Source organism: Lonchura striata, chromosome 2, assembly GCF_046129695.1.
Source record: "Lonchura striata isolate bLonStr1 chromosome 2, bLonStr1.mat, whole genome shotgun sequence".
Lineage (NCBI taxonomy): Eukaryota > Metazoa > Chordata > Aves > Passeriformes > Estrildidae > Lonchura > Lonchura striata.
In genome coordinates, this window is record NC_134604.1 from 101352480 (window position 1) to 101379469 (window position 26990).

At 37.8% G+C, this 26990-nt stretch overlaps 1 protein-coding gene across 1 annotated transcript in view; it reads right to left on the bottom strand.

Moving 5' to 3' along the window:
- SCML2 (Scm polycomb group protein like 2) overlaps nucleotides 1–26990 on the bottom strand; it is a 72430-nt gene that overhangs the window by 14007 nt on the left and 31433 nt on the right. The window contains exons 6-10 of the mRNA XM_077781623.1: nucleotides 23349–23437; nucleotides 21675–21918; nucleotides 9608–9858; nucleotides 4483–4618; nucleotides 2448–2651 (exon numbers count right to left, since the gene is read on the bottom strand). Coding sequence (XP_077637749.1) covers nucleotides 2448–2651; nucleotides 4483–4618; nucleotides 9608–9858; nucleotides 21675–21918; nucleotides 23349–23437 — 924 coding nt within the window. The remainder of the gene's footprint in view (nucleotides 1–2447; nucleotides 2652–4482; nucleotides 4619–9607; nucleotides 9859–21674; nucleotides 21919–23348; nucleotides 23438–26990) is intronic.

Sequence of the window (26990 nt, forward strand, 5' to 3'; positions counted from 1 at the left end):
CCAGATCCACAGGCTCAACTGTCTACCCTGCTTACTTTCCAGATAAATGCTAAGGGAAAAAAAATAAAAAGGAGGACCTCTGAGGCAATAACCTCAATTTTAATGATACATAAACAGGGATTGCAGCTTGCATGTGCAACCCCAGCCCTCAGGATGAAGAGTCATACTCATTCTTCACCTTCCATTCTTTAAGTATGTTTTACATACCAGATTCAAGCTGGGAAAACAACTGAGAACAAAACAATCAGAGAAAACAATCAGAGAAATGTTCTTTTTTCTGATAGTGATGGAACTCATCCTAGAGTCTGATTTTAATTCGCTGCTTGAGAAAATTTATCTGAGCCTCAATCTGTTTCAACCCACCAAACACCATAGTCTCTGTGCTACAAAGAGAAAAAAGGAGCTGACACCAACTCCATTAGTGGGATTGGTAATAAAGCCTTTAATTTCCTTTCTGTTTTATTTGCCTGAATTGAAAGCTTATGCATTAAGCAAAAATAAAATAGTTTCACTTTTGTTTGAGAAAGAAAAGATTGAAAAATACTAAATTTAATGTTACTCAAAACAATTATTTTCCTTGGTAGCTGAAGCAAAAGAACCCATTAATTATTCCATGCATTCTGGCAAGATCATTTTATCCATATCCTCCTCAGCACACTGTTTCCTCCTATGGCAGGTATAATACTTTCTACAAAAGCATCAGTTCACAAAAACTTAGATTTCTTTGTTTATTCTCTGCCACAACATTTTTTTTAATTGACAGTCTCAAAAAAAAAACCCATCAAAACCTGAACAACAAGCCACCCTTCAAACCCACTTCAAAACTAAAGGGCTACAACTGTATTTCCTTATTTTATTCTACTGTTGCTTCCCTCTTCTTCCTTACTATTCATGTGCACAGCTAGACGTAACGTGCTACATTAATCTAAGTCATATTTTATGCTTCACAAAACTTACCACTCACAAATTTTTGATAAAATGACAGGGAGTGTTTGCTCAGCCACTTGGCAGCTACCTGTTTGACAAGCCAAGGAGAAGCAAGAGCTCAAGAACACTAGAAACCAACTGGGGCCCTGTGGCTTACTATTAACCAGACCAGGACTCTTGCCTATGGAGCGGTCCACACCAGGTTCCTCAAATCCAGAATACAGGCTTTGGGGTGAAGCCAGGTGCACAACAGTAAATCCTTTTTTTATAGAATTTTTGAATGCAAACAAGCCACAACTATGTAAGGAATCTGAAATTTCTCTCTCCTGTTCAAAGTTATTATTTTCAATTACTCAGTCACAGCCCAGAGATACCACTGGCCTGTGAGTTAGCACTTGATGATAAACAATCACAAACAGAATATTGGCAACGAACATCTCAGGGCATTTTGTTGTAGAAAATTGACTTGTCTGAAATAGGTATAGCAAGGCATAAATAATGTAACAAACTTTCATATATATTGAAAAAATAAAGCAGTACCAGTTTCAGACCTACATATATATGATGCCATTAAACCTCTACTGCACAGCAGAGAAGCAGCATCCATTTTGTGCACAAACTCAGGGGGATGCCTAAGCAAAGCTCACTGTAGTTCTGCCATACACAGATTGGGGTGCTGCTCTTTAAGTACAGTTAGACAGCAACATCTTTATGAATATTTAACTGAACCTCTATTCCTCTAATCATCTATCACATCTGGTGTTAATGTTAAGAGATTAAAGGAATGCCAGGTCTTTTACCACCACTGAAGGAATTATGAATTGATGTACTAACTGTTATACATAGAATATTTCCTAGCCTAGAAGGAAAAAATGTCAAGCAACAGCTATTCAGATTGAGACATAGAGATAATTTATCTACAAACCTGCCATCAATATGTAATAGAAATAAACCTATTCCGTAATAGGTGACTTAGGTGAATGAAGAGTGACCTAAGATACTGCTGCAGTTCTGGGGAATGGGGCAAGGAAAACAGAAGCAACTTTAACATGTGGAATCACTTGCCTGGAAGCGAAACAAATTAATTTGAGACTTGTCACCCACTTGGTTAATGCTTTAAGAACACAAACGTTGTGCATGGATAAGATTATGTGAATGACTTGAACTAATAAAGCTGATTATTTAACTTGTAGTAAGTTTACTTGACAAATGTTTGGCTACAGCTGCTAAACGAGGTACACAAGCTCTACTTAGTGTAAGAAACTAACTGTATTGTGCATTTGTAATTTAAACACTGCTATTGCTTTAAAAAATGCTTAATAATATTTTAATTTCAATTTAAATAATTGTTTAAATCATGCTGAACTCAAGAGTAAGACAAATCCTACACCATCAAGGTTCACACCTGTGTTTACACAGCTACAAAAGGAATATAAATTCATTGCAGCTACTTCAGTTCTTCTGCCCTACCTCAAGTTCAATAAGTAAAGAAACAAAAGAAACAGAGCATCTTCACATACCAGTTATCACTTCCCCTCCATGATGGCCAGATTTCAGAAATCCAAAGACTGTTTTGGCTTGATAGGCACAATCCACACAAGCCTGTACAGCCTGCTGAAGTACCACATTTACAGGACCTGGTCCAAAATGGTCTGGAAGCTGCTGAACCTTCTTCTTATCCAGGTGAGGCCCAGAATTTCCATGTTTGTTCACATAAACACACACTGAAAATGTACAAACCATATTTACTACCAAGGAACCAAGACATGTTTCCAAATTAGAACAGCAAATTGTCATTTTAGTTTTAATCCTGCATAAAAGCTATACTGGTCAACTCAAGCAGCTGAGCGTGTACACATACTTTCAGAGCATGCAGAAAGTGCTCTTCTACCAAGGAAGAGCACTTCTTCTTCTCCTGACTGAATCCTAAACTCACTTTTTTCCTGCATTCTGAAGCCCTCTTCTACCTCACTAATGCAACAAAGCTGACATGATCTGTGCTTGTGTTTTGAATAGTCTTTACTCATACACTAGGTACAGTAAAGTACAAATTACTGGCAGGTACTCCAAACCGCCAAGTCACAATTCTACAAAGCAGGCCTTACCAAGTTACTGCCTATTTTTTTTTTTTTCCTATTTGAGAAGCTGCAGCATAGAGAACCCTATGTTATATACCTGCCACTGATGCTCATTCTGAAGCATCCATATGGCACTAACATATACATCACACAGTGTGGCTACCAAAGGCCTGTAGCTTCAGAACACCTGAACCACTCACAGGATTTCCACGCTGCAATGTGGCTTGTCTGCTACGTAAACACTTCTTTACAAACACCGTAAGGTGGTTTAAAGTGTAGCACAAAACAATCATATAGGACTTTTGTAACTGCTTCTTTAAAAGACAATGTGAAACTGTCTTCCAAACCAATTGCCAAGGCAGAATAACATGGGAAACATGTAAATGATGATTTTTTTTTTTCTTGTTCATTCTGGCTGCCACATGAATGCACCCAAGACATTATTACAGCTTAATGAAAAAATGTGCCTCTGTGGTGATTGAGCAATCTAAACATTCTATTACACAAAGGACTGACATATTTTCTGAACTGTAGTTTGATTTTAGATAAAAACCCTGAGCGTTTAAAGTATGTATTTTAATGATGTAGTGTCTTCATGCATATCTGTTTACTCTCTGATTTCTGCAAATTGAAGGAAAACCTCTTTGTACAAATAATCAAAGCTACAAATTAACAATAATAGTACGGCATCTTCAGTCTGGGCTCAGCAACAACTGCCTTGCAAAAGGTTTATTTTCCTAGGAAAAAGGTACTTGTTTCCCCCTCATCCATGACTGAAACTGGGCATGAGAAGAGCCTGACAACTACTATTGTAAGAACAGATTTTTGCATGTAAAAAGGCACCCCAAGCAAAATTACTGTAATTTATGGAGTTTTTAGAAAGTTCTGAGATTTCAGCTGACAATATATTCATTCTTTCACTACAGGGTTACCAGTTCCTCAATGGGTTAGTTCATTTACTAGCTTATTTCTTTTCTGCCAATCCTTTTCAAGACACATTTCATTATATTTAGAGGCAAAAAAAAAAGCAAACATGAGGAAAGAGGAATGTATTCCCTCTGATTGCCATTAGTGGGTTTTATGAGAGTTGTTTCTTTTCATGTAAGACTATATAGAGATAAAATCTCAATTTTGTAACGTTACAGTACAGCTTGCATGGGATCAGAATATCATATGAGCTTTCAGCTACGTCTATTCTCATTTCATACATTAAGGAGTAGGACAGACATGAAAGAACTGTACAGTTTCCTTCTTCACACAGGAACAAACTGCCAGGAAAGTCCCTGTGCCCCAGCACTTATTGCTATAATGTGGAAATCAAAATACCAGTTCTGAAAAGTAATTCTGGCACCTACAAATATCTTTCAAAAATAAGGCAGCTGGACAAGGATTTACAGTACTAAGTTTGCAGCACATTCTTCATAAAAACAAAACTGCTTGACATGGAAGCCATTTCACACATTTCTTTGTTTTTTACCTGTGGATATAACTGCTGCAGTTGCACCAGACAAACTGATTCCATCTTTAAGTATCTGTGCAGTGCCATTTTCCCCTTCAGGAGATGACTGAGAAGAAAGAGATGTAGGAGTCAGTTGTTCTGGCAAGATTTTTTTCTGTTAAGAGAAAGAAAAAAAAAAAACGGAATCAAAATGTTTAATGTTTTTAAAGGAGTCTGCACAACCTTCCTGCTATCAGTTATGATCTTAATAAAAGTAGGTGGTTCCTCATTAGAAAAGTACCACACACAGCAGAGAAGGGAAAGTCCAGGAAAGGAAGACCAGAAACTCAGTCTGCAGTTACAGCTACTTTAGTAATGCAGTGGAAGACAAATTACTTAGAAAAGAACCCGCCTTTGCCTAAAAAGTGGGAAAATAAAGAGCTTTATATACTACTTCATGACTCATCTAAAAATCTTCAGAAGAGGTATTTCAGGGTATTTTCCTGTCCATGCCCTTCCAGCTGGGTTTATCACAGCTCAAGTAAATTAGCTGGGCTGTGTATGTACTGCCATAAAAAACCTAAGTCACAACTAGGTGTCAACATTACAGTACACCTGTAGTTTTCCTCAGCTTGTTTCAAATGGGTTGAAATTCTCAAGTAATCACTTCCAGGAATTTTCAGGTGCTTCATGCAAGAGATCAAACAAGCCCGTAGTTACAATCCAGTCATGCTAGTGCCAAAACCTTTTCCTTTCCCAAAGCAAACTTATTTGCAGCTTATCATATGACAGATAACCAGAGTTCAGAGCACAGCAATTTAGAGATTGGTCCATGTGCATTACCTTCTCCACGTGAGGAAAAGAGATGTGCACATGGAAGACATTTCACAGAATCACAGAATGTCCTGAGTTGGAAGAGACCCAAAAGGATCATTGAGTCCAAGTCCTGGCCCTGCACAGGATACCCTAAGAGTCACACCATGTGCCTGAGAGCATCTAAACATTTCTCAAGCTCTGTCAGGCTTGGTGCTGTGACCACTTCCCTGGGGAGCCTGGTTCCGGTGCCCGGTCACCCTCGGGGTGAAGAACCTTTTCCTGATACCCCACCTAAACCTCTCCTGACACAACTTCAGGCCATTCCCTTGTGTCCTGTCACTGGTCACCAGAGAAGAGTGGTGTGTTTTGAAATAGTATGAAAATACATCAAATTAAAGAAATAATAAATCAGAGTTCATCACTTTTCCCTTCACCACTTATTCTTGCACGAGAACAGATTACATTTTGACTCTCTTACCTAGCAAAAATTAGGAATGTAAGAGATTACCCAAGGTCTTGACACTGCTGAACACAGCAGAGACTTGTGGTAATGTGGTACGGATTTACCATTAAAACTGATACATAGTGAAGTAAAACTTCAGTCAATTTGCTAAGGAAGGCTTCTTAAGGAAGCCCTCTTCCATTTAGCAGCATTTGTCCTCTAAACTTATAGAAGCAGGCTATTGTCCAAGTAATTTATTGAAAACCTTGTGGAAAGCAATCAGCATATATACCTTCCTAAAAGAAGCAGTGCTTAACTTCTTCACAACACCTAGAAAGAAGAAATTAATTTTCATCTGAAATCCAGAGCACTTTAAAGAAAAATTCTGTGCCACTTACAGGTCAAAGAAGACAGGTTTGGCTGGGGAAAGTATTTGACAATATGGCACTGGGAGTAATCACCATGAACATAAGGAATAGACTGCCAAGGCTTGGCATTGCTTTGTGAATGACATGAGGTGGCACAGAACAAAGTAGTGATGTACTTGTCAGGAACTGACCATTTATCTTAACACTGGGTACAGATAGGTCTCCATCTTTTGATACATAAGGAGAAAAAAATGCACTTGGGAAGATTGAGGTTTTGATCTGAAGTCCAACATTCCTGAAGGCCCCCCGAAGCAGGGATTCTTGTAGCAGGGGGAGGGCAGTTTTCTTTCACGATGCTACCAAAAATACCCATTTTTGGTATTGGTCAAATTAAGGGAAAAGATGAGGAAATGGGGAAAAATGTAGGAATGAAATACAAACACTTAACTAAGAGGAACCATCCACTCTCTACACCAATGCACACATGAGGTGAGCCTAGCTGGCTGTTTCCTACCTTCTCCCTCAGAAGGCAATATAACACATTATACTTGCTCAGCTGAGGCTCTCATCTTGCAACCCCCCCGTGACAGGCTCCAGCTGCGAGCCCAGAGCCATGTTTTTAGTGAGACAGGCCACAAGCCCTGCAGGGCTGGGCACAGTGGCTTGGTCTGGCTGGCCCCTGCCAGGGAGGGCATGGCAGCTCTGTCACCTGCAGAGAGCAGGGCTCACAGCTTATACTACCAGGGCAACTTCACCAGCTTCATCCTCATGCTTAAAAACTCTTTTTGTGGGGCTGGTACCCACACTCAGACCAAGGGGTTTCCTCAAGAAATTCTGAAAGGAATTCTTTGCACTGTTGTGTAAAGTGTACTTTTAAATATAATGCGAGAGATGTGCAGAGGTTCCTTCTTTACTATAGAAGAGTAAAAACATACATTGCAAGCTGTGAGAAACAAATGAAAAACAAAATCCAACATACATCTCATACTTACAGAGTTTGGAAAAAAATTAATTAAAGGCAAAAAATGATGCACCAGTTCATTATTTCTAGCTGTATAATATAAGTCAGTATCTGCAAAATTATAAATACTGCAGCATAACAAACCTGAAGGGGCAAAGAAATTCGAACAACTTTGCAGAGAGAGAGGCAGATACCAATGTCCCTAAATACACCAAATAGCGAGCTCACACTTGAAGCACAACAATTTAGTGTAACATCTGGAAAGGGTTTTTTTGCATCAGTCTAGGGGGGTGGATGGAAGAAAAAAAGCACTTTCAAGCCTCTAGGCACATACCACTTGCATATTTGCATACATCCTGTGAGGTGTACAGGCTATATGGCTGCACTGCTTGTCAGACACACCCTGACTGCAGAACTCCCACAAAGCCCCCTTTCCTCTCTTTACCCTTATGCTAACAGGTGTAATAGTCCAAAGGAAAGTTTGCACATATGTATAACATCTTGGCAATTTAACCACTTACCAAAGCAGTAACAGCCTTCTGTGAATTCTCAAAAAGAGCTAATTTTTCAAGTTTTTAATGCTAAAGTTAACAAAGTAAAAATCCCAAATTAGATGTATCAAACCTAGATTTTGCAAAACCTCCCTGTTGCCTGGTCCCACAGAGGAAATCAGGAATGCATAGAGGTACCACAGATTTGCTGCCTCAGGACAGGGTTATGTCAGCACTGACACCCATTCCCCAAACAGTACCTCCAAGCACTTCACACAAACCAGGTGTCAAATGTTCCAAGCAGACACTTTCAGACACCCAGGGCCCAGAAGCCTCTTCTAATAGCAAGGTGCCTCCAACTACTGTTTCAAAACATAGATAAAGCCTCTCGATTTCTTTTTAATGAGAGCTAAAATTCTTACGTGAAAGTGCACATCCTGCCACACCTGAATAAGACCTGAACATATGACAGTCCTGTGTTCAAGGGTGTCCTTTAAAGCCCAGTTCAGACTTAGAGACAAAACCCCAACCACCAGCTAAGCCTGGATAGGAGCACCTTTCTCCTCTTTCATCTCTGTTGCTGTGCATTTTTATACACCAAGTAAGAGAGAAACAAAACTGGAGACCAATTCCATCAATAGTCTACCAGTTTGGACGTCTGACTGCAAGGGGCAGGCAGCAGAGAAGAGTGCTCAGCTTTCAATTTATGGTCCCAAAAATAATTTCTTTTATCCTGTGAACATCGTTTCAATGAAGTGCTGCTTCCAGTTTCATACTAGAGCTTCCACCTATGCTCTAGTAATGTTACTTCACTAGCACTTCACACTGATCAGCACCATCACCAGAAGGGAGAATCCCCACCTTGCTATTATTCCACCTCTTCCCACGCATTATTAGGAATAGATCCCACAACCCACACTGATACAGACTGGAGAGGAAAGCCTCCAAACTTCTACTGCTTGATTCTTGTTTGGAGGAAAGGGGAACGAACACAAAAAAAAAAACCAAAAAAACAAAACAAAAAAAAACCCACCAAACATAAAAAACCACCAGGAAAAAGCACTACCTTCCATCTCCTCACTAGCGCTAATGCAAAGCAGGAAGGAGCACAAGGACAGACTCAAACTGCATGAGGGAAGACATTGCAGGATTGCTACTCTTCTTGGACAGCCTGCTATGCATAAGCAAACCTCAGAAAATAGACTGTACTTCCACAGCAATTCAAATTGCCCTAAGTCTGCCCTGCTGTGATCCTATTCTTCCTTGCAGCAGCTGTAGCATTTGGGTTTTTTTTGGGGTGGAGCAGACAAAGAAGGAAGTAGGAGGGATGGATGCTGTGCCAGCTGTCTACCAGTTGAGTTCCGTGCACTGGCTCGCTTGGAAATTGCTCATGTGTCAGCATTGGTGGCAGTGGCAGTGGGAAGTGCGGTGAGGGGACAGTGTGTACCTGAGCAAGCAGCTCCAGTGTGTACCTGAGCAAGCAGCTCCACCAGAGCTGAAGATGGAGGCAGCTGCCAACATTCCAGGTCTGACTCAGCTGGGCAAGGAGAAAGGCATCATGCCTTTCAGACCAGGGCAGAATTAGGCCCACATCTAGAGAAAAAGAAGCTTCCTGCTTCATGCTAGTAGCCCCAGAATTAGGGAATATCCATGAGATTCATTTGGCAAATCCAGCTGTATGCTTAAGAAGCCTAAATTACGCAATGAAGTCCTGACTGGTTTTAATTCTTTGTTTCTAAACCTGAAAAAACCCCAAAAAACACATGCTATATATATGGTTCAGTAACAAACCAACTCAAACTAAAAAGTTTAAATGCTTCCCTGTCTCTCTACTTCAGAATAGCATTTTTCAACACCAATTACTCACCCATAAATAAAACAGTAATCTTGTTTGGGAATAAAATAATCCACAGGACCTTACACTAAAATATTCCAGAAGAGGTATTCTAATTTTTTTCTTGTAATCAGTTGCTGAAAATAGTAAAGCCCTGAAGGCTGAAGAGAAGATAGAAAATTAAGTAATAATAATAAAAAATCTCACTGCAAAATTTTGCAAAATAAAGTAAAGTAGTAGATAAGGACTAACCTTTTTTCCAGGTTTTAAACTTTTTTTCCTTGTTTTAAGATTTTCAGTATGAGAGGTGCTTTTTGTCAGGGGAATATTTTTAGGAGACCTGCCCTTCTTGGGAACTGCAGACTGTCCAGGGGGTTTGCCCCGACCTGGTTTCCTGCCCCGCTGCGCTGGTACTGGAGCAGATTTCTGTGGAGACTGCATTGAACGCCGGGTCACTTTGGAAGGGGAAGATTGGATTTTTGCACTGCTCTTTGTAATGGAAACTGAGGAAAAACAAAAACAAAAGGGAAGGGGGGGAAAACCTCAAAATGAACAATGGAAAGCAACTTTTCTAACAAAGGCTTAAAAAAATAAAAGTGTACTGCACAATTTACATTGTAAAATGAATATACTTTTTACTTTGAACTTAAGTAGCTGGCATGAAAACTACAGAACTTCATTGGTGCCAAAGAGAGAACTCTTTGTACCCATTCTTTTAGAGGGACTTTCCTAAGAGAAAAACATTCAAATAAAAACTGGGATAAAACTCAAGAATTAATCCACTCACCTTATAAATGTTTCCCATAATTTAATTACAATATTTATAAAGTGCCATTCATCAAGAAGGCCTTCAAAAATACTTCACAAATTATACAGCTTATAATACATCCCTTTTCTGCTAAAAGCAACTTCCACAACTACAAGACATGCAAACTACTTCTAGGGAGGTACAAAACAACTTTGAGCAGCAAAGAAAATCATCCCAGTGACAAGGAGAAACTGATGACGGGCAAAATGTCTTCTGTGAGTATTTGACTGAGATACTGGATTAGAAAGTTAAGCTCACATAACCATACCCAGATTTTTCTACCTGGTGCCATTTCAAAGAAGGGATTCCAAAAATCAAACACAAAGTATCATTTTTCTTCATTCTTAACACTGAAGTGATTTTCTCCCATGAGATGGGTTAATCTCCCATTCCAATTCAATATGGGATCCCAACAGATATCCACTTGGATATGTTCCAATATGTATATGCTGTGATAGCATTATAATCTGGTGTGAGGCTCTAAGATGTAACCAGACTTCATTAAATTCAAACTTCCTAATAAACAGGTCTCTTCCTACCAACTCACTCTTCTCTGAAATAATGACAGTTTTATTTTAACAATTCCCTTCCCAATGGACAGATTAGAACACCAAAAGGATGCTGAACACACCCTCAATGAAAAGATGTTCTGCAACATGCTACAGCAGCACCTGTGGCCAACAAAAAGCAAATATTAAGTCCCTGTGGCAGACAAATACTCCATTCTGTTGGCCCAACCACTGGCAGGCAGACAGATGCATAAATTGCAGGACAGGTAAGTAGAAGATGAAATAAGGAAACTTCTTGACATATTTTTTGTTGAGAGGTATGGGAAAGAAACACACAGCATATTTGAAATAATTTGAAAAACCTTTACACTGAAATTAGACAGCTTTCTAGCGTCACACTGCCCCTATCACAGCCTTTTGCATCTTGCTGATTGTGAAAGTCATGTGATTCACCCCAACCTTAAATACCATAAACTTAATGTGACATAACTTAGAGAAGTATTGCAAGTTTGAGTTAAAGCAGGCTTTGACTCTGTTGGTCATCAGTGCCCGATTCAAAGGTCTTATTCGTAATGGAAACAGAGCACAAGGGGCTGTTAATTCTGGATTTTTGTGAATTTGGAATCTTTCTTCCATGAAAGTATTAGTATGTTGAAGCTTTCTGGTAAGCAAGTAAAACAAAAAATAAACCACAAAGATACTTTTGAAATGAGAGACTGAGATAATAAAATATTTAAAGATTGAGTAACAATTTTAATGTCTAACTGTATGAATCATATTCAACTTAACAGTCCAGTAGCTTACTTTACAACTGTTCCTTTAACCCTGTATCTTTATTCAGGAGTTAACTGTTATTATTTGCAATAGGAAATGTCACTATTTTCAAATTCACTAAGATTAAATATAGACCGCACACAGATTTCCTTATAAAATATAAGTACTACTGACACACATTTCTAAAGCAGTAGGAGCATTTACATACATTGCTATTTGCCTGATACAGTTACTAATCTAATATTCCTTAATGGCAGAAGAAATCTCTTCATTATGGCTGGTTACAATCCTAACACATCAAATGCAGACCTGATATCCCAAGGTATCTGAAAAGGACCACCTTCTAGAGGTACAAAGGGATCACTTTCCTTTTATTTATGTATGCCAAAACATATCTTCATATGCAATGACAAAACAAGATGAACAGAATTTTAACCAAATGCTGGCACAGCATTTCTCTTATGCTCCTGAATTTCTGAACAACTCACATTAAGCTGTATATCTGGAAAGCAAAACAGTATCAACTATATGATGTACAGTACAATACTACGTATTATATTATACCTACAACAATAAAAAATGAAGCTATTTTTATTTATTGTGCCACACAACTATGCATAGAACAAAAGAATCATGACCTTGTAAAGAAATGCTGTTTAACAAATTCTTTGTGCTTCTGCATATGCTGAAATTTAGCAAATGCATTTCTATTCTCGCACAGTAAAGACCTAGCTGTTGTTAAATACACATTACTTTCAAGTCAACAGGTTCTAGGAGCACAGGTATGAGTTTTGGACACTGGGCAATCCCTACTCCCTTCCAGAAGGACATTCACCAGACAAAGAATAAAATGCAAACAGCTCCAGCCACTTCCTGCTGCTCTCTTTAACCACACACATCAAGCACTACCTTATCTCACCATCTTCCTACCTGTATACACCAGAGGACCAAATATGAGCAGCATTAACCATTAAGGGGGTGGGGGGGAATCAGGTACCACTTGGTATTTTTCCTTCTGCCTAGGGCTGAAGATGCTTTTTTTAAAAGGCAGGACTGCAACAAAGCCCCATGCTGCCTGGGCAGCATCCCAGAGATAGCAGCAAATAAGGAAGCTGCTATTTGCATTTGTTGATTTAAGAGAGGATGGAGGGAGCACAAGGGAGTGGGAGACTGCTAAAGTAATTCCCATATTGTCTGCAGGCTGTATTGACAGTGATCATCAGTCACCTGCTCATAGTTCCCTCACCCGGGCCTTCAGAGGGAGACCAAAGGTTACACTGGGTCACAGGATCTGGGGAGAAATGAAAAGACATGCAAAATCAAGCTGCCAACCCACTGCATCTGTAGACAGAGTTATCCCCACTAGGCCACATGTTCCAAAAACTAAGACATTTTAATAGTCTCATGAGAACTTGTTAAAATATAACGATGAAGAGAATAGAGAGGAAAAATGCCAAGCTCTGCTTGCAATTACTGCAGTGTTTAGCTGGGATATTTACAACCAAAAAAGCACATTTGCCTTTTGAGGATGCTGCTTTGCATCACAAAGGCCCTCTCATTTGCACAAACAAAATCAAGCATTTGTGTCATGTTGCTCATCTACAGAAATATCCGCCACTCCGGTTTCAGGAATGGGATGCATTGCATGGCTTTCCTTCCCAAATATCTTGTTTAGAGCCAAAACATGTACAGGCACCCTCAATAACTGAAGAGGCCACACTACACAGATACACTTTACCATAGAAATGTTAGCAACTAAGCAGCACTTTCAAGATCCACATAGCTCTAGTTATACTGCCACGTTTGTATTGGCTATAGGTATATAGCCCTTCATGCAACTGACAGCTTTCATACTTTCAAATACTTCTCTTTCAAAACATTCTTTTTTTCCCCCCACAAACGGTTCTGTGAGAATCCCAACACCTGCAAACTTTGCATTTAATGTAAGAGAAACTCCAAATCCTGTATTTTGGAACTCACAACCTGGAGATGCACAGCCATAAAACTCATTCCCTCCCTGAAACAAGCAGATCCATTGCAATCAATTGAGCTCATTTTCATTAAATGGACCCAAAAGGTTACACCTCACATGAGGGCCAAATTCTGCTTGCAGAAGCAGAAAAACTTCCCAGACATAGGTAGAACTGCCAACTTGACCCCAGAAAGTTATGTCAAAGATCTCTTGCCAGGATAGGTAACATATTTAAGACAACTGTGAAATCTGAAGTTACTGAAACCTCCAGTACATGGGAAGGGGATGGAACAGATGACAGCTCAAAAGCCTGAATTCTCATGCAATTCTAATTAGCAAAATTCCCTCAAATAATCAGCAGTGACAGTTTCACTCCATGCTTTTATGGAAAGCAGGGAAAAAAAACCGGTTCCGATTTGTAATATTTAAACATTATGAATCTCCCATTCAGTTAGTGCCACAGAACAGCAAGTACAAGACAAGACTTAAAACAACTGATGGGAAATTACACAAAGCAAGGTAGGGGCTCACTGCCATGCATTCTGTGAAATCTGAGGGGAAGATGACAATTAGGCCAGTAGAAAAACTACTTCATTTTTAAAATCTGGTTTTCTTTCAAGAGATAAATTATTCTATTTGTACTATAATATTATTCCTATGCCCCCCCCCATATATAAACCTAATGTTCTTCTGATAATATAAAATATTTATCCTTCTGTCATGTACAGACAAAAAAAAAAAAAATGAGGCAAAGAGGTTTAGCAACTTACCCTTAATCCATGTGAGCATTCCACAGGAGAAGTAATGGAAACATATCTGCTGAGTTCTAGCCTGGAGTTTTAACTATAAAACTAACCTTCTTTAATACATTCAGTTATTATCATGATAGTTTTGACAACTGGCAAAGAAAGTGGAAAAGATTAGCAATTTTTCGAACCAGCTTACTGCCAAGGATTATAAAAATTTATGTCCTTATGTCTCAATTGAACAACAGAGCCATACAAAAGCATGAATATCTGTAATACATTCCACCTCTTCCTATCTGTGTTAGGATGACTTCTGGTTATAAGGTAGCTGTGAGATACTAATTGATATGTTGCTATAATACAAAATCAGGTATAAGTCATTGTTCTGCTATCTAAAAAGCAACATCACACTTGGAAACTTCAACATCCACCTTGGCAAGACATGGACACTACAGCTTGAAATTTTCTTCTTTCTAGATTTTAGTTTCTGTTACAATATAATAAAAGAAATAAGAAGTCTCTGTTTTCTGTGAAAAGTTTTAGCCTACCTTACACAGGACTGAAAGGTAAAATGGAGGCTGCCAAGCAAGGTAAGACAAAAATGGATTAAAGGGAAAAAAGCATTCCTCTCCCAGTGACCTCCACACGCAGCACTGTAGCACCTTCAGTTTTCTCAGAGCTTCACCCCTTTTCATGAGGTAGGCAAGCCAGCCCCTACAGAAGTGACCACTGAAAACACCATTTAAGATCCATCAAAACCCACTACTAACCAAATTAACACTCATCATTTCCAAAAAAACCCAGCTTCTATGAGCTAACATGGGGCAGGAGATAATATGGGACTTGGGGGGTTACAGGCAAAACAAAAGAAAGACTCCTGGAAGATCTTTTCAGTTAATTCCCAGAAACCAAGAACTGTGAAAAGCCAGTTTCTAGTCTCATCCTTCAACAAGCACTGCCATTGCAACTACATTAGCAAAAAAACTCAAACCAGACAAACCCCAACAAAAACACCCCTATACTTTGTTGATAATCTGGAAGGAAGGAAGACAAGGAAGAGAGCAAGAAAATAACTCAAACTATCAAAATGAGTTATGTGAAATCAACTTAGATGTACTGATGATGAATCTGTCAATAAGCCTGGCAAGACCCAGCTCTACACACTGGGTACAAATTTAACAGCCTGATTTTTTTACTCAATCATCACTGATTCTGCCCTGGTTTTGCCATTATTTTTCCCCAAATAACATAAACAGGATTAAAGGCGGGCCCAAAATGACATAATACAATGCAACAAGCTTCCAGGGGAAAAAAATATACACAGAGCATAGATAGGACAATGAAACAATTTGTTCTGTCTCAGCATCTGAATGACAGCACTGATACTCTGGACATAGCTTATAGCTATTAACACAGATTTGGAAAATATCTTCTCAATCACATCCACTAGTAGGGCACCACAACCATTTGCTGTGGCTTGGCACACCTAGGTTAGTAACCCGTTACTTTACTGCTTCATCCCCAAAGGAGTAGGGTCTTTTATTACTGCAGGTGGGAGGTCTGTAGAGTAGTACAGCTTTCTGTTTAGAGTGTACTGAAATACCTACAGTGTCCATAAGACCCAAACAAGAACAAATTTTTTTTTAAAAGTCCATGTAGCAGTCAAAAAATACATGTGTTGAAGTACTTCCAATTTACAAGAAAATTACAATTACCTTATAAATAAACATGGTAAGATGACATGGAATCTAGACTGACAATAAGGTCACATCTTTGGGAAAGGCAAAACCTTTATTTTTTTTTTTTACGTGATTACTGCCCTGTAGCAGTACTATCCAACCCTTGCTGCAAGATGTCAAGAAACATTAATACCGGATAAAAAAAGCTTAACATTTGAGAGAATGTGGCAAATCAGGTTTTAGCCTGAAGCACTGAGGAGTTTTTAATGTACAATTCTGAAGACAGCATAAATCTGCTTACTGTGTGTGCCTGATTTAACTACTGTGATCTGCTCATGAAGAGAAGCTGGCTGCACTGACAGAAAAATAAAACCCCCACCAGTATGAAATTGTACCACTTCACATTTTTTTTCTTTATTGCAACTTAATTACCATGCTTATCTGATTTTTTTGGCTACTCTAAACATTACAGAGTCTTCACAGATCTTACTACAGCTTTGTATAAAGTTTCAACACTTCTTTTGTTTCATCTGCAAACGGGGCAAACACTTAGGTTTGTACTGATGTTGCACATTTGTGCACAACTCAGATGAAAACATAACAGAACTTATTTTATATAATTTCATCAACAACAGAGAAGACCATCTCTAGTATCTAGCTCGGTAAATCTGCACATAGTAAACATTGAGAAAATTACTGAAAATTATATAAAACTAAAAAATCATAAAATAGACAAATAAGGAACTTTTAAATCTCTGCTTGAGCCTGTACTGCTCTTTTGCTGCGAACAGTTTTAGAAGGAGACCTTTAACATCAACACTCTGATTAGCATAATGAAAGAAGATTGCTCTCTCTGCCAATAAATGCACTAAATTAGGAGAAAAGCAATGATGGGGCACACGGTGAGGAAGAGGGGGAGACAGAGGAGAGGGAAAGAAAGAATATGACTAATGGTAAAAATTACAGAGTATCATGTTTTTAGTTGTTTTTTAAAATTATTTTATCATCTTCTTTTGGCCTCCCAAATTTTTAGAGCACAGAGAGCAGTTCCAAGTTTTTGAGTTCTTTTTATCACCTTTATCCTTCAAAAATCCAGCTTCGTAAAGGTTGGGGAGATCATGGATATGTAGAAACTGATCCCCTTCTTTCCAGATGCTGTTCCCATCTAAATGATAGATACTACTTAATACTGAAATCAATCTTTGCAGGTGACACTACTTATTGTTTCCCACATGGCTTGTACCCAGTCGTTCTTTTGTTTTCTCTCTTTTATGAAAAAGGTTTTACTGCTATTATGAATAAAAAGGTGGGTTGCCGAAGTAACTGCCATTTACATGTAATAGCTAAACAGTAAAATGAATTTATACAGAAACAGCAAATAGAAATTGTTCTGGCAATCTCCAGTCACCTGCTGCTTACTTCAATCATAAGCTTCAAAATACAACAAGCTACAAAAGCAATATATGAATATCAAGAATATTCTTGGGTATAGTAACAGATTTCTATTATTCAACAGAGTAAAGTAAAAATTACAATCTATTGTGGTTAAATAAAAAAGTCCAATATATTTGGTGTAGAAAAAGAGTGAATAAAAAAACATGCAGAAGATATAAAACTTTAAAAGCCTTCTTTAAGTATATCAAAAGCAGGAGTTACATGGACCCAAGAGATGACCAAATTTTAGAATGAGCAAATGCAGAAGGTTACACTAAAACAAAAAGACTGAATTTATTTTGCATTCATACTCACTCCAAGGAAGCACACAATATCAGTATAAGTCCAAAAATCCCAAATACCGTTTAATGAATAATCATGGAAGGAACAGAAAACATAACAAAAGGCACCACTATGTCACTAAGTTTCCATATATTGTGAACTTCTGGATCCAGTGGCTCAAAAATGCTGTAAGTGGAAAGGAAACAGTACAGAAGAACAAGGGTGACCAGAGGAATAAAACTGATCCCTGAACAACAAAACCAAAATCTTCCTGTTAAAGTACTGGAAGTACAAGAAACTGTTTTAATACAAGAAACCAAGGACAACAAATGAAACTACCAGCAAGGAAAAGGAGTATCTCCTTTTCCACAAAAAATATACTCAGGTAGAGAACACCTTATGTTGTACATGCTAAAAAGGATGTTATAGGTGCTAAAAGTTCAGATGGCTCCAGTATATAATAGAACAGGTTAGAACAAGTTCTTCCTCTTTTATGCTGAGTACCTGAGAAGGTAATCAGCATAAAAGCATTATTCTGGGCTTGGAAGGAGCTGGGCTGCAGATGGACAGATACTAGGAATACTTGGGCAAACCTGTCTCCTATGTGCTAATGATTTTCTTCAGACATCTGCTTTCAGCCAGTGCTGGAGAAAGCCTTCAAGAACAGATGGTCCTTCACACTGGTCCAGCACAGACATTACCATGTCAATCTCTTTCATTAGGTACTTTTCACAACACTGTTTATGTGTTTTTCAGTCATCTCTAAAAGCATTTAAATGACCAAGAGACACAGAGAAAACTATCTATTGCATCCTTAAAATATTAAGCTTGAGGCAGCAGGTCAAGCCAACATCAGGCAATGAAGTCAATCCATACATAACCAATTAGTACTATCAGAGATATGACAAAGCTACAATATTAGCTAAGCACAGCTTCTGATAGTATAAATACTGAATGGTACATTTCATACCACTGTGCACATATCCTGACATCCAGCCAGGTCCACTGAAGTCACATCTTCTGATAAGGACCAAAGACAAAACATAACACAAATATTAGAGCCTGAAGGCTATCAACAGATGGTCCAAAACAACTTTTCACCTAACATCTTTTATCTTAGTTCATGAACTGTCTAATACCAATGAGAGATACAGAATATACAGTTATAGAGAGTAAAAATAACACAATCTGGTATGAATAACCCACATCCTAGAAGCCTGTTCTTAAACTCCTCCCATGGCAGAGGTCCTACATTCTCTCTGGGCATCCTAAATGGCTAAGAGAGTAGACAGTTGAAATACAATCTTCCCTAATTTTTATACTGTCACCCTTACTGCATTTCATCTCTCCTTCAAAAGGTTAAATTAGACCCCAAAATACATCTCATGGCAGGAAATTGTTGTCCTAGGCATGAATGAAATTAAAAGCATCATTTATAATTTTCATATTTAGATTGCAGGATATTGGCTTTGCAAGTTCACTAAATTCTGAGGCCTTTTTTTTTCAGCCCTCTTAGTAGTTATTTAACAATTTAAATGCTTTCAGCTTTAAAAAATCAAGAATACTTTTCATATTCACTCTGGAATTCAAGCCACTCTTAAATCAATTATTTTCACTTTCTATTGTAGAAATTCAAGCCAGAAATACTGAGGTAACCATCAGAAAAAAGGTCCGGACCAGAATAACACTTCAAGGAATTCCTGCAATGTAGTAAATATTACTACTAATATTTTCTCCCCTAACAGGCATAGTCAATGTTAGTGTGATGTAATGAAGAATCCTGACAACATCATCATATTTCTGAATTCATGCAACTTAATTATACTCTTCTTGAAACTATTATTTAAATCTTAATAAAAGATTGTCATTGCAGTTCTCTAATAGCTTAATAGCAATCAAATAACAGTGAAAAACCTAACCTGAGAGCAAAATATATTTTATCCAGATATGTAAATTCAACAACTGTGTATAAAACATACAAACATAAAATATAAAATAAATAACAATACAAAGCAAAATAGAAATAATGAATTATTTATGCTCAGAATGGGGAAAAATGAATGCACAATTGCAGCAAAACTGCAGTTCACTTTGGGCTCACTTTTGGAAACAAAAATGAAAAACACTCCAGCCTGCACCTCTCTGCACTCTGTTTCTATTACATGTCCAAAATTCTCAGTTTTAACTACAAGTCTGTAAGAACCTTGCTTCAGATTTTATTAATGCCTGGAGTGTTTTTGTTTCTCATCACAAAGCAATAGTATCCTAACCGGATATGTATTTCAAGTCTGAATTTTGTTTGGTTTATTACCTGAAGGACTGGATTACATAACCAGCTTTACTTACTGTCAAACAACTTTGAGCTCTATTAAGCAGTAATCAGGCAAGAAAAAATTCTGGATGTCTTACCTCAAAATATCACTGGCTTTCCAGCAGTGAAATTGGAGTAGACTAAACAATTTAATATTCTTTCCAGAAGATGAAAATGGACTCAGCAATCTAAACTCACAAAAATATATTTTAAAAATTCTATGCTACTAATTTTCACAGCTCCTCTTGTGTATCACAGAATGGGTCAAGTTGGGAGGGACCACAGTGGGTCATCTGGTCCAACCTCCCTGCTCAAGCAAGGTCATCTCCAAGCACATGGCACAGGGTCGTGTCCAGACAGCTCTGGAATATCTTCAGTGAGGGAGACTCCACAACTTCTCTGGACAATCTGTTCCAATGCACAGTCACCCCCACAGTAAAGAAATAGTTAAGTGTAATAATACATCTCATTCATGATCTCCCAAGACAAGGTCAACCTCCTGAAGAAGCTAAGGAAGACACTTTAGAGGTTGGGAGCACAGAAACATTAAGATTAAGGTCAGTGTGGTACCTATTAGAAGACTTCTGATCCAATGTCCATCATCCTCGCCTGACTTTCCCCTTCCCTCACTTCCCTCTCACTGCAGGTTTGTACCAGCAGATCATTTTGGACAGTACAACTACACACAGAGTTACTCCTTTGCTGAAATCTGCCAGAATGGACAAAACGTGATTCCAGGTACTGTGACCCCTGGCAGCAACTTCAGACAGGCAGGTGAGAGCAAGGATGCAGAGGTACCCTTAGCTAATTCCAGTTAGATTTTCCGTACAGTTCTTGATCTGCTAGCAAAAGACTGAGAAAAAGAATGGGGATGGAAAGGCCAGGAAACATTACTGATTTCTTGCCTTCTTGCTTTTGTTCCTTTCCTACTTCCAAGTGAGAGTTCTGTGACACCAATCTATTTGTTCCTTACTCACCTAACACCAGCTATGAAAATTCTTACTGAGAACAAATCATTCTGGTTAATAAAGAAATTAATTAAAATATTGTTCTACTCCTTCAAAACCTCTCTTCCTGACAATTTTTTACAGGATGATGATGATAGAAAAGCTCAGTTTGACAGAAAAGCCTTACACTACAGAAACCTGACAAGCAGTTTCAGAGTAGCAAAGGGATTACACTGAGGCATATCCCTCTTCACGCTATTTCTCTTCATCTTAAGGTAGAGATCTAGTCATTATAAAGTGGCCATTAGTTAAAGAGACACTATCACCTGATCAACAAACATCCCTAAAGGCAAGAGGGTGACAAAGCATTCAGAATAGGCAGCTGCAAGACAGACTTTTCTGAGTATGAATATGAAAGGAGAAACATTAAAGATATAGTTTAGACCTGAAATAATCAGAAAAGCAAAGACTACTTTACTTAGCAGTTAGCATAACATAAAGTGCTGCAGCAGCCAATATATTAGTATTACTAAACAGGAGCATGTATCTATCAATAATACAAACAGAAAGTCTAGTACAAGATTCTTCACAAGCACACAAAAATTAGAGGTCATCAGAAGTCCTCCTAACAGTATTAAATAAAACATCTTCCCAGAGATAACTATGAGCAGGCAAAAATTGTTTCCCAGCAATTTCTATTAGCTTTAAGCTACATAAAGAAAACTCAACAACATTTCATCCTCGCCTGCTACTCACAAATTAAATCTTCAGTCTTATCTGCATATAGCCAGCTGGTTTTTAAAATTCTGCTGTAATTGAGGAGAAAAACAATTAAGCAATATTATTAGTCATCTTACCATTGTTCCCTGGTGGTTGTAATGCATCGCCTGTCAAGCTACACCATCCAACTGGGAAAATATCTCGAGAATCACACCTGCACCAATAGTCAAATGCTCCTCTCCAACCATCAAATGTAACAAAAACTTCATCTCCTTTAACATCTCCAATGGTTGCTGGGCAAATCAGGTATGGGTTCTTTCTATCTATAGCTTCAAGTTTCATTCCAACTTTAAAGCAGTTTGGCACAGGTTTTGGTGGTTCCTACAAAAATAAGCATAGTAGAATATTTGTATTTCTATGACCTCTTAAAAAAATTACAAAACTAAGTAAAAGCCCTTCATTTTTCCTCAACATTCTTACCTACTTACAGTCACTACTCTCAGGAAATTACAGAAACACATTCAAGGAAACTCAGTCATATTTCAAATTTGCATTTGCTCTTCTGAACTACAAAAATCTTCATTCTATTCCCCAAACACAGCTGGGATAATTAGTAAAATTCTCCATGACAGAAAGACCCTGATAAAAGTATTTACATAAGCAATAGGTTGCAACCAATACATTATGTCTGGGCAGCAAGACAGCCAAGACACTAAAATGAAATTATTACATGCTAATAAAGAAGAGGTTTGCAGAGCATGAGTATTTCTGGGGACTGATAACTGTCTGGTAAAAGCTTTACCTCTCAATTAATCCATGAAAAATTCATTAGCATTGGACATTATTTATAGGCCTCTGTTATCTCAATTGGCCTTAGACCAATTCCAAGTGGACAAAAGAAAAACAAAATTCAAGTGAATGTGACTGGTATAAGTGTGACTCCACAGCAGGAGTTATGATCTGACAGAACATAAATTACCATGTCAGCCTCAAGAACCTTATTATCTAAACCCATCTCAGATGTGCTGCAGGCTAGCACAGAGAAGCGTGGCTCATCACGCCTCAGAAAATTTATATTATCTTATCTAAAAAAAATTATAATTATATGAAGTTAACACCAAGTGATGTGATTGCAGGCCTAAACCCAACTGTTTGATTTGCTGACATACTTCTCAGTATCATTCTCAGTATCCAAAAACACAGTCAGTATGACAACAGCGTTTTATCACCTCAACAAAAAATTTAACCAAGTCATTTTAATATTACTGCTATTTTTAAATATTTATTCATATTTCACAGTAATTTCCTCAAGAGTCACATTTAAAAAACTGAATGGCTTTTTCTATTTTCAACTACTTTCTCACTACATCTTAAGTGATGAATCTGTGTCCAATGAAAATGTTTAACAAAACTTTTCTAAGCACTGCTGTCTTACAATGGGTCTCATTCCCTATTAATTTTTTTACTCCTGTGCACATTCACATGACCATAGTGCTGTTAAGAAATGTGATATGCATTTTATCTAAAATCCATGAGACAAAAAATGAGCAAACATAATTTTTCTAAATAACACAACATACTTTGAAGTCTCAGCTCAGGAAAAGAAACAGCCCTCTCTATGGACTAAAAGCAGATTCCTTTCTGTCTAGTTCCATAGCATGTCAATCCAGTTCAAAGTCATTTCAAATAATAGTCTTGCCTTCCCGGTCTTTGCTGCAGTAAACAGGGTAATATCTTAGCATCCTCATTAAAAAATGTAACCATGGACCAATTGATAGGAAGCTGTTCACTAGAAAAGCCTTTCTTCTTACCTTCTTAAAGAATGCTGCAGGTGCTATTTCAGCTCCATTGAGAGTTCTTAAGAGAAACATTGGCCAAGAGGATGCATTCATCTGGAACCCTGAGGACAAACAAAAAACTAAGCAAACAGCCCTACTTTCAGTTTTTAAAATACAATAGGAGAAAAAGGTTACAAAGTCTGTTTCACTAATGCCTCATTCCCTCTGTTTCAGACTTGGCCAAAATAGAAGCAGCTAAGACAAAATCAACATGCTCGCTGTAGCTGCAGAAAGCTGTGTGATTCGTTTCCATTCTGAGTGACTTGCCTGCAAAATCACTCATCATAACATCAGGCATTACAGATTAATTTCTTGGATTTAATGACATGCAATTCCTAGTACAGGAGACCATTAGGTTGTTCCAGAGTCTCTGGTCCAGTGGACGTTCCCTGGCACAAGCACCTAGCTTTCGCTTCAAGTTCTAGCTCATTTATTGAGAAGATACTTTTTTATTTTTGAGAATCTTGTTATTCTTTTACCAAACCACAGAAAAAAACCCATGCAATTGGTTTTTCTTCCTTCTCTCATTAAAATAAATACATAAATAGCCATAGAAACAAAGTATGCCTAAGGGTGAACAAAAAAAGTAATTGCAATAAATCATGTATCATATTGAAAAACATAAACCAGATGGCCTTTATATTTTATCATTCTTCATTAACAAGTGAATAAAAATCCTAAACAACAATCAAATTTGTCTGGATGAACTACCTTATTCAAACAGAACAAAGGTTTGGCTGAAAACCTTCTTATTCCATATAATCTTCCTTCACAATCAACCACTTTCCAGTTAAAAGATAAAACAAACAAAAAATCCTTTTGCTTTCTTTGCTTTCCAAATGAATGTTTTAAAGTAATGAGTAAGATAACAGACATACTGGACATTTTTTTCTGCTTCTTTAGCAGTTAGGTGTCTGGAACAGTTATGCCGAGAAACAGACATAATACAGAAAATAGGAATTTTTTCCACAAAGCAAATAGTACCATAATCTGCCAAGAGCTCATGAGTTCCCTCATAACTGATCTTTAACAATTGTCTTAAAAATCTGTAACTAGAAAGGTGGAACATATCTGCAATTCCTGATCAGTTAAATAACACACATTTAAAATTAGATTATATGCTATAATGGTTCTTGAGCTTTAAGCTATCTGCAGTAGAATAAACAGTTTTTAAGCCAGAACTACCCATGCAACACCTAAATTAATGCAGACCTCCTCTATGATAAATGGTGTCATAATTCAGGGACCACTGAGCTGATTGTCAGGTCTGGTTTCATACCAGTCTTTATAAAACCTGAACACGTGTGGTTACTGAAACACAATATTCCCAACCAGGTAGCTCAGAAAAGATATACAAGCAAGACACAGGAGTAACAACTAGACAACAGTTTCAATTAACTTCATTTGGTCTTTAAGTTGTCCTGGTAAAATTAGAGAAAATGCTATCTGCGATGTAATTTGCTCAGAACATTAAGCTCTCAACAACAAAAAGCTATGGAAAAGAGGCTGGAAGAGGAACACTTTGCTGCAATAATCACTTTCTCAAAACCCTTATGTAACTTGCATAATTAAAGCCATGTAAAAATCAGGTAGGAGGGACTATTTTAGTTAGTTATTGTGATAGAAGTGGAACATTAGTATCCAGAAGGTTCTCTACTACTAAGGAAAAAAAAAGCCGTTGGTTAAATGTCTAACAGGAGGTAATTATACACCCAATTAGCTCCCAGCTTTACCCAGGAACAGGATGCTGTAAAACTGCCAAAAAGGCTTTTTCAAAAGTTTATCTAGGTATGCCAGAATGTTTGATTGTTGGAACTCAGCATATCTCTAGAAAAATCTAGGGCAGGAGGGCCAAAATACTGGCACTCACATTCTTTTCTGAATAATCAGCAATTGTTCAGAGGGCAGGTAAACTTACCTGAATGCCCGAGTGCAGGGAAACAGCTGCTTGTTAGGCTCTGCACTGCACGCAGCCTGACCACTTAAAGAGTAAGAAACAGTATCTGAGGAGAAGGCGTCAACCTTTCTACTGATGGTCATGGAAGGTTTCTCCTCTTGACTAATTGACCCCATCATACACAACCAGCATTGTTTTACTCATCATTCTGGCTTAAAAACATATTTTGAAAACTGCTGTGCTCATGTGTGCAGCTGAAGGAACTGCCACGCTCTTCCATTTTTTCACTTTATTGATTCTAGAAGGTTATATCAAGACTTCAGAGAGGTTAAACTGAGAAACTTCTTGTAAAAAAAGAAAAAAAACCCAACTTTTTCCCTGATGTCAGGAATTTCCAGTGTTTTCAATCCAAATCTCTATGTATCCATTGAAAGAAGGGGAAAAAAGCCCTTCTGGGTCAAACTGTATCTATCATAAGCAGTATTTTTCTAGACTGGCACCCTGATTGCATTAATTTTCTTGTGCTTCTGAAGAACCACAATAGCATAAAAATCCACCCTTATAATCTATGTGAAGTGGCTTAATGGTTAAGTCAACCTTTCCTGTGTCAGTCTTTTTACAAGCAAACCAAGATTCATACTATAGTGAAATTATACTTTTCAGTTCATCTTTTAAACAGAAAAACTGGAAGTTGCTTCCAAAGCAGGATGACAAGCAGTTTGAGAGGCTACTGAGAGAAAGTATACCTATCCTCACTAAACCTCCAATAAGAATTCCCTAAAAATTACTGTTGGCACCAAACCAGAAGTAGGTTCATAAGCATAAGATGGAAAAGCAGCAGAAACCAATTTCTGTATACAGGTAATTTTAAAATTATTCTACAGTTTATTACTTTAACATTTTTTGCATCTTCTAAAAATTACAGATCATAAGATAAAAGGGCAGAGTGTGTTTGGGTAAATTTTGGTCATTATTCTTCCTCTTTTTTAAAAGCAAAACTATTTGCAGATCATTGTGAAATCTTTAAATATTTCCATACATAGAAGTTTAAGCTATTGACAAATATGGTATAAGAATGCAGATCTAAATATACAAGTTAATCACAGCAAAGAAAGGCAATGTCACATTTTACTACCTCTAGCACTTTGATAGTCAAAGTTACCTCTGACCATTGACCAGGTAACAAGGAATTGCTTTGTAGAATTCCCTATTTAATCAACTTCCTCAGTAATCTAAACTCAAGAACTATTTCTCAGTTTGAGGAGACACAATGTTGTCACTCATACTGCTCATGGAAGACAAAGGAATTTCTGCATGATATTTCGTTTCGAAGCATAAGAAAGCTATACCTTGTTCACAAGCATTTGTTGTGCTCACAAACTAGCCATGACAAACTGACATTCCTGAACATATGTTGGTTTGAGGGAATGAGAATATCATGCAGTCTAAGCCTGCAGTTTGCTAGAGCTCTGGAGTGTTGCTTTTACTACCTCAGAGTAAAAATTCAGAACAGAATGCTACAATTCTGCACTAACCCACCTTATGCTGCCTGTCCTAGAACACAATTTGCTTGGTGCCCAAGGAAACATCCTGACTGCCCTTTCAGCAGCCCTGCCAAAGCTTCCTAAGCCTGCAGCAGCCAGTTCCCTCTTGTGAGCTGCTTGGATGCACTGATGAAGAGTAAAGGGGCAATTTGGCTTTCTCCAGTTCTTTCCAAG